The sequence below is a fragment of the Pantherophis guttatus genome, chromosome 1 (genome assembly GCF_059756535.1).
Source record: "Pantherophis guttatus breed Tessera chromosome 1, ASM5975653v1, whole genome shotgun sequence".
NCBI lineage: Eukaryota > Metazoa > Chordata > Lepidosauria > Squamata > Colubridae > Pantherophis > Pantherophis guttatus.
Window position 1 is genome coordinate 113523061 of NC_142063.1, and position 9277 is coordinate 113532337.

The window sequence follows — 9277 nt, forward strand, 5'->3', positions numbered from 1 at the left end:
TTCTTTCTGGTTCTTTCTGACCAATGATTTCATTCTGATTTCCAGCTTCTTTCATTCTCTACCATGGATGGATGGATGGATGGATGGAAGGAAAGAAGGAAGGAAGGAAGGAAGGAAGGAAGGAAGGAAGGAAGGAAGGAAGGAAGGAAGGAAGGCTGACTTAGACTAGAGACTAGAAATTAATTTCTGCATCTGCAACCAAATTTGAATAAAGAATATGTCAGTGCCATTTATTTGTGTGCTATTAATCTCCCCCAGACTTTCTTGAAGGCTTCCTTCACATCTTTGTTGCGTAAACTATAAATGAAAGGGTTAACCAGAGGGTTGACTACCGTATAGAACCATGCATTTGCCTTGTCCCAATTGGGACTGTGCTGAGAGTTCGATCTGGAGTACATAATGAGAATGGAACCATAAAAGAGAGTGACTGAGACCAGGTGAGCTGAACAAGTGAAGAAGGCTTTGCGTCTCCCTGTGGCTGAGCGGATGCGGACTATGGCTGCCCCAATACCAATGTAGGAGCTCAGGATCACAGCTGTGGTTGCAAGCACATTGCAGCCTATGATAGAATTCTGAATGAGTTCATACAGCTGGGTGTCATCACAGGCCATCTTCACAAGTGGTGGTGCATCACAAAAATAATGGTTGATTACATTGTTGTCACAGAAGCGTAAGCGGAAGATGTTACCAGTGTGTGCAATGGCATTGGCAAAGCCTGCTGTATAAGCTCCTGCCACTAGCTGGACACATAGCTTCTTGGGCATGGCAGTGATATAAAGGAGTGGGTTACAGATGGCCACAAAGCGGTCATAGGCCATGAAGGCCAATAAGAAGCATTCAGTGTAAGCCAAGCCAGCAGAGAAGAAGAACTGGGCTGCACAACCAGCTAGGGACATGTGGTTGTTCTTGGACACACAGTCAGACAAGATCCGAGGAGTGTAGACTGAGGAGTACCAGACATCCAAGAAGGAAAGGCTACCCACAAAGAAGTACATGGGTGTGTGTAAGCGGGAATCTAGGTAGATCAGGGACATGAGGCCCAGATTCCCAGTCAGTGTTATGACATAGGAGACCAAGAAGAGCACAAAGAAGATTATTTGTAGAAATGGGTCTGTTGCAAACCCAACCAAGACAAATTCAGTAACCAATGTCCACTTCTTCCACTTTCATCATTTTCACAAGCATAACCTGTTTATAGAGGAAAGAAAAGTAAGAATTTTTGTTTGTCTGTTTTCAGCTCTGACGATTAAATTCATGCTATGATTATGAAGCATAGAAAATCTTCTGACATATTTGGCATGCTGTTACTAATTTTGTCCCAAACTAATTTTACTTCCAGTTTTTGAGCATCCTGTAAATATTTAAGGAGGAGCTGTGGTGGTGCAGTGATTAGAATACATTAAATGCGCCCACTGCCTGCAGTTCCAAGGTCAATAAAGTGAAGACCCAAATTGTTGGAGGCAATATGCTGACATAGTAAACTGCCCAGAGATGCTGTAAAGCAGTATGGGGTGGTATATAAATCTAAGTGCTATTGCTATTGCTAAATGTCTATGGAGATTCTCAGTCATCCAGCTCATGGCTGTCCCAAAGCTTTTGCTTTTTCAAAAGACAACTGGAATTTCTTGCTGTTGCTATTAAGGATGCAAGGTTTACATGTACTTGACAACGTTGGGTCCTCCTTGCATTAGGACTACTGGAATCTATGCTCTTTGGAACCCTGTTCTGAAGGCGGATTTCAACATGTGACAGTACTTGATTAACTTTATTGGCCTCAAAGGTTTAGGAGATTTAGGACTGAGTAGAATTTTTATGGAAGATTGCTTCGAAGGGTAGTTAACAGAGTAGTTAAAGAAATGCCCTAGGACAGGAAACTACCTGGATTTGCACATGTAGGCACCAAGTGTCATCTTGGGCTAGAAGGACACATTATATTTTCAATGGGATGTTAGGGCAAAGGAGGCATATATTCCACATGGATTTCCTTTCCTCTGCTCTTTTTGGATTTCACTGTCATTGTACCTGGTTAGAATTCTTAATAAGTGTTGTAGATCAACTATGAGGATCTGAGGAGAGAGTTTTCCTCCTATCAAACTACCTCGCTCCTTGATTGCAAGTTTTAATAATGGAAGAAAGATGGTAAAGTAATGTCAATCAGTTCAGGTCTTAGCAGATACAAGACATTTAGATGAGCTGATTGGACATTGTAAATCAGGTTAATTTTATGGGGCTTGGTCCATATACTGTATCAGTGAAAGTAGAAAAGATTTTCCTTGTATCTATCTGTAGCCATGTGTTGGCTTTGCAGTTTATTCTTTCTGGTGACAAATTAGGTTTCATGTGGATTATATAAAAAATAAAGTTTTACCGGGCTCCAACTGGAGTAAGTCTGAGTCTCTGTGCAGAATGAGCCTTCTGTTGTGGACAACGTTTTATATAGAGAGATAGGAAATACGGGCTGAATTAGCAACTACAGGACTTTTGATGGAGAAACTTATAAAATCACTTTTAAATCAACTACTCAAATGACCAGTTATTTAAAAAAAAAAAAGACTGTTTGTTGTAGGCCCAGAAGAAAGAAAAGAAGAAAGAACAAGACAAGAGATTACAACAACAATTCAATTGACAGAATCCTGAATTAAAACGAAACAAAACTTATCCTAGTATATTTTGCCAGATGGAGATGGAGATCTCTCGATCACAGGATAAAGATGACAATGAAGCCTTAGAGGCACTCTTGCTGCAACAGCGTATAGGTGGGAGTGAATTTTCCTGGAGAGGAGACATAATGCTATTTAAGTTTGGTCTCCTGGCAAGAGAAGGCCACTGTGATGGGGAAACCCTGGATTTGGCAGGACCTCCGACTGCTAAAGATGAACTACAAATGAGGAAAAGGGCAGTGATAAATACCTGGTCAGGTCCAAAGACCCAATTTTGCACAAATGGGTTTTACAATGGATGGTTTTTCAATCTGCAAAAAACAAAGAGGGGGGAAATGATATTAAATCCTTTGATCTCAACTATATTTATAGCAGCAAGTCAAGAGTGGATTATGTTCTGGAATGATGAAAAAATTGTAGGAGGAAGCAGGACTAATAAAATGCACTTCCAAGCTTTAGAACTAAATACTCCTTTAACCCATTGGAATAGAGCAAAAATACTTCTGAGGTAACCAAATATTTTTATATGTTTAAAAAAAAAATTGAATACAGTGCACTATTTCAACTGATCAGCAGAGGGAATCTTTCCCCAAATAGTACTGCAATTGACAAGGATCGATAGGTTGTGTAAATTTACAAAACAGATAAGCATATCTTATCTAGCTCTATTAGATTTCTATGTCACTAAAATCTATTTTGATAAGATCTGCATTTGCATAAATGAACCTTCAACAATCACTATACTAGCTGGGAAATCTTACTTTATTACTTGCTGAGTTAATCTTTGTTTCCAATCTCTCTAGGCAGCACACTGGCCCTTTCTACTTATTTTTTATTATAACTTTGTGAAGTAGGACAGACTATGAGACAGTGATGAAATTAAAAGTAACTCAGTGAACTTTGTACCCATATCACATACAAACCTGGATCTGTACATTAACTGTAACCATACACCACCCTGACACCCTGTTACAGACAAGGTAAAAGATGAAGGATTGGAAGGATGAAAATTATCTCATCCAACTTCTTCATTCAGAGAAGATTCTCTCTGTTATACATGCATAATTAGCTCTTTCAAAAGGTAAAGATTTCACCTGTCCAGTCATGTCCAACTCTAGAGGGCGATGCTCATCTCAGTTTCTTAGCCAAGGGAGACAGCATGGTCCAAAGACCTTTCCATGGTCATTTGGCCAGCATGATTATATGCCAAGGTGCACCGACCACTGTTACCTTCCCACTGAACTGCTAGGTTGGCAGGACCTTTACCTTTGCCTTATCACAACTGTATTATTAATAACATTTGAACCATCATACATTAGCTAAACTTTATATACAACATCAGTTGTATTTCATAAGCAGTGATTTCATTCAGTTAAAATTCTGCTCTTGTACTCTTTGTGTATTAGCAGTAGCACTGAGACTTATATAGCACTCCATAGTGCTTTACAGCACTTTTTGAGCAGTTTACAAATGTTAGCATATTGCCCCCATCAATCTGGGTCCTCATTTTACTGACCTCAGAAGGATGGAAGGCTGAGTCAACCTTGAGCCAGGCAGGATCGAACTCCTAGCTGTAGGCAGAGTTGGCCTTCTGTACTGCATTCTAACCACTGCACCACTACAGCTTATGGAAGATCAAATACTTCAAGCTATCCTTACCTAGTCCTAAACCCCATCCCCAGTAGACTGGAGGAAATTCTTAAGATGCTTATCCAGGGTCAGAGTGACTTGAAATGCAACATGACTGGAAGGTGGGTATAGCTGCCTGAATAACCCTGGCTCCTTCCAAAGAAAAGATGTGCTTTGTGACAGCAAGATGGCTCCATCAGCTGCTTTGGGGTAATAGCAAAATGCATCTAGATATCCAAATTATCTCCTGGACTTCCACCTTTACTTTTGTCATTTTTTTTTGCCAGAGTAGATTTGTTTCTTTATCATCACTTACTTGATGGTGCACCAAAGCTAGAGCTATTAAAGGTGTGGAGGATAATTGAGATATACATCTTGATTTTTCTTGTTGGCATTAAAGCCAATTTTGCTGACATCCCTGCTGGCCTTTTGAGTTTCCAAGGAACTGCAGCTTTCATTAAAGGATGGATAGGGGCACATGGAGGATGCAGTTTACAAAGGTAAGTTTTTATCTTAGGCATAATGTTTGCCCCGTATTGAATCTGGTGGGGATTTGTTCCACATAGGTGGATATAGGACAGCTGTAAAATAGAAGATCTGGTATCAAAGCTACAGGGTCAGCAGATGAACTTTTTCTGCCCTCAAAACATTCAACCAGAGGGCAATTCCAAAAAAGAGAATTATTTCAAACTACAGAGAGTGAAGCCTTCAAATCCCTGTCAATTGTGGAAGTGGTAATCTTAATACACATAGCAAACATGAAGCTAGGAAAAAGTGTTAACTGGAGTTCCCAAAACCAGAATAATATCAAGTGACATCTTTAACCATGATAATGCACTAGTTAGAGTGCAGTACTGCAGGCTACTTCTACTAACTGCCGGCTGCCTGCAATTTGGCAGTTCAAATCTCATCAGGCTCAAGATTGACTCAGCCTTCCATCCTTCCGAGGTGGGTAAAATGAGGACCCAGATTTTTGGGGGCAATATGCTGATTCTGTAAACCACTTAGAGAGGGCTGTAAAGCATTGTGAAGCATTGGCAAGAGCCTGGTGGCACAGCAGACTAAAGCACTGTTATTAACAGTGCTGTTATTAACATCAGGTGCCTGCAATTACTGCAAGTTCAAATCTCACCAGGCTCAAGGTTGACTCAACCTTCCCTCCTTTCTAAGCTAGGTAAAATGAGGACCCAGATTGTGGGGGCAATAAGCTGACTTTGTGTAAAATATACAAAAGTATGAAGGCTATTGCTTAACGCATTGTAAGCTGCCCTGAGTCTCTGGAGAAGGGTGGCATATAAATAAATAAATAAATAAAGAGGTATATAAGTCTAAGTGCTATTGGTATTAACATCTGCACTAGATTTTTCTTTTATATATAATCCTTCTGGGCAGCTGGAATCTGCTACATTGTTCTGCGATAACTTCAATGTTCAACCTTTTACAGCTTTTCTGCTTAATTAGCATCAGCCACCCATGCCCCAAAATCTCTCTTCTCACCAATGGCCAAAATTAGGTCATAAGAGAATGCATTTCTTTGCTCTAAAACTTCTCATCTTACTAGAGGCTCTACAAACCTTGATATCCTTATCCAGAAAAAAAGACCATTTGAACATTTCTTGTACATTCTCTAAAGCTTCTCTTGTCCATACAACCCTCTAGCTTTCCAGAGCATGGCGACTATGATTGTGTTTCACTGGTAGACGCCACTCTTTGCACAGGAAATTTCAGAAAACTATATTTATTCCAACATTTATTTAGTTCTTTGATTGCCTCCAAAGTTTATGATTGAGATGCCACTTCCCCCTTCAAATTTCATTAGAAGAACCAAGCAGAAAATCCAAACAGGATTCTCCCCAAGGCTGGGAAAGAAAGGAAAAGAGGAGGGACATTTGCTCCCTTTTTATGAGTCCCAATTGGCAGTCTGAGGCTGGCTGTGCTGTTGTGCCTGCCAGTCTAGTAATCTCTGGAAAAGCACAAGATTTTTTGTGGCCCAAAGTGCATATCGACCCCCTCCCCTCGCTCTCTATTACTTCTTTCAGACAAGGACTCAGAAATATCCTCTGCAGTTGCATGCCATCATCTGTACAATATGCTGTATCATTTACTAGGTCTGGATATTTATTTATTCATCACTTTTTATAATACTATGTGTTATTCTATTTTATGGTACATGTTCTTATGTATCTAAGACCTTATTATACCCATTATTTTTCAAAGAGAGGGAGGGAGGGAGGGAGAAAGACACACAGAAATGTAACAGTTCTATTAATGAATATTTTACTGTATCTGACCTGATGGCTACAATAACTTTGATGTAACTCTATACACGAACACACCCAGGGTATTCTACCTGTGGAGTAATAGGAAAAATTCTGCCCGCCCTCCCCTTGTGCAGCTGCAAGTTTTTCAACCAAGATTCTTCCTGTGACTCATCTCATCCGGGGGTTTCCTCCTCTGCTTAGATTCAGATTGTCACCTTTCCTAAGAGGTGTGAACATGACTGTTTCCGCTTCATGAAAATCAGAAGTCTAGATAATTAAACATGTCAAAGAAATACTTTGAAAAGCTTTCCTCATTGCTTTCTCTTAACTATACCTGGACTTGTTTCTCATTGAATGGCCATCATGCATGATGCATGGACCCACTCCTGGGGAGAATCAGAAGTCAGAAAAGTGAATTGTTTCTGAATACCCTGGAATATCTTCTATCCACAGAAGGGCAGGAATGGATGGGTGCGAACCTGGCTCTGACAGCCTTGACAATATGGTGTGACCAAAAAAAAAGGCCATATAACAATTGGTCTAGTCCTAGTTGTGGGAATCATAAATGCTTAGGGGGCATCTCCTAAATTATATCCAGAAACAACAAACTTACCTGAATGAAGCCAAGTATATTTTCCCACTAAGAATGTTTGGAGAAGCCTATATATCTGCCTACATGGCAGTCATGTTTTCTTAAGTATGGTGACTACAGAGTTCCTTCAAATTAGGCATTCTCAGTTCACTGAGGAAAAAAACTTTCCTCTTGATGATCTGCAGTGGGAATATTATTATGATGCCAAATGTTTCTTCAATTTTCCATAGGGAATTTGTCTAAATAAAAGTTCTCTAAGTAAACAATCATCTTTTACCTTGGGGGCCTTAGAAGCTCAGCTACAATCATGTGTTTCAGAGCCTTTTCTGGAAAATAATTCTTATATGTACATGTAATAATAAGCTCAACATGGGACAGAACATGGACAATTCGTGCGTTCATCATTTCTCTAATAGAAATGTACCAAGTAATGAGTTTAGCAAACATATTATCTATATATTAAGCAGCATTCCAAAATAATCTAATTAAGATGGCATCCAACATCAATCTAATATATTATGTGTAAATAATTTTACAATAGCAGTATGGCCCATAGAACAGCAATAACTTTGATACAACAAGAACCAAGTAAAAAACTGCTAGAAGAGTTTAAAAGGATGCATTAAAAACAAATTGTGCCCAGCAATCCATGTGGGGCAAGGGAAGAGTGACTCTTCCGAAAGATGCCATTGGAAATTGTAGGATGGGAAAGCCTCTGTTTCATTCTTCAATTCACAAAAGGATAGTTTGCAGAAATAAGCTTTCAAGCAATTGTGATAGGAACTGTTCCTTGGCTATGGACTTCATTGTCTCTACATGCAGGATGCCTTTTCATTGATGCAAAAGGTCAAAGGAATTCTTGAGAACATTACATCCCCTTTAGAATCTTGCATGGCTTCCTCCCTGACCACAATTTCAGATTTCACTCTTGGTATCTCCTGATGTCTAGAGAGCTGACTCTTAATGTATATTTCCATTTAATTTTCTAGGCAACATTTTCAGAAGCAGCTTGTTGTTGATAATCTCAAAAGTATTTCTGATTTTCCTGTTTATACTTCATCTGCATGTTTATCAACTCATGATTAATTTAAAACTTCTGGGACATTCCATAATTGTTTCAGTCCATCCAGGTCACTGAGAAAATTAAGAAGACCTATCCCAGCAGATCTTTTCTCCTGCAAAAGTCGGGATTCTCCACAGGAATACCTACCGTGGTTGATGTTGGGATCTGTTTGATTTCCACTTCAAGAACCAGAACCAATAAATCAGGTTAAACACAGTTTCTCTACATAACTTGCATTCACCACGTTCTGTCAAATATTGTTAATAAGATAAATGTTTTGAAATTGCTATACCCTTCCTCTTTTATTTTTAAGTGATTGTAAATGGAATCAAAGGATTAAAGGCATTGGTGTTCCAAATCTGACAAAAATCTGCCTTAAACAGAGCAGGAACCCATTTTCACAGTTTCATTATAAATTTAATAGGGAAAAAAACCATTACAGATGTAACAAAAAAAAATAGGACTTCATATTTTAAAATACTTTCATATTTGCATTTTTACAAGGTTATTTTAATTATGTATTACCTTTTTATTATAAACAGTAAAATATAGATACATTTGTAATTGAATAAAAATATTCTGAAGATTTTGAAATGACAGGGGGGTGGGGGTGGGAGCCAATCTCACCTCAGGTCTTAGGATGTTCCGGAGGGCAGGAGCCACAGCAGAGAAGGTTCTTCTTCTGGAGCCCACTAACCAAAATTCCTTGACTGACAGGATCCACTGCATGCCCTCTTTGCTGGTGTGGGTAGTGCGGGCCAGTCACATCAGGGTGACACAGGTCCTCAAGCAGCCTGGACCCATGCCATGCAGGGCTTTGAAAGATATGACCCACACTTTGAATTACACCCAGAAGCAGAGTGGCAACCTGTGCAGCTCCCAAAACAGTGGTGTAACATGGGCCGCTGTAGGAACCCTAAAGACTGCCCTCACCACTGCACTTATATTCATATATTATAATCATAATCCTAAATTGCCTGTCAGCTGGTGACCCCCAGGGGGAGAGCCTTCTCTGTGGGGGCTCCTGCCCTCTGGAACAAATTGCCCCCCAAGATGCAGAGGATTCCCAACT

At 39.7% G+C, this 9277-nt stretch overlaps 1 protein-coding gene across 1 annotated transcript; it reads right to left on the reverse strand.

Annotated features, from left to right (window-relative positions):
* Window positions 1-230: 230 nt before the first annotated feature.
* Window positions 231-8934, reverse strand: LOC117667225 (olfactory receptor 9G4-like). The gene is made up of 2 exons (XM_034420434.3): window positions 8833-8934; window positions 231-1163 (listed from the first exon to the last, which is right to left on the reverse strand). The coding sequence occupies exons 1-2, from the start codon at window positions 8932-8934 to the stop codon at window positions 231-233; spliced, it is 1035 nt and encodes a 344-aa protein (XP_034276325.3).
* Between the last annotated feature and the right edge of the window lie 343 nt (window positions 8935-9277).

Coding starts and splice junctions, on each gene's coding strand:
- LOC117667225 (XM_034420434.3), bottom strand. CDS start 8,934: ATGCAGTGGATCCTGTCAGTCAAGGAATTTTGGTTAGTGGGCTCCAGA. Junction 1,164..8,832: donor GGAACATCCTAAGACCTGAG/GTGAGATTGGCT, acceptor AAATGATGAAAG/TGGAAGAAGTGGACATTGGT.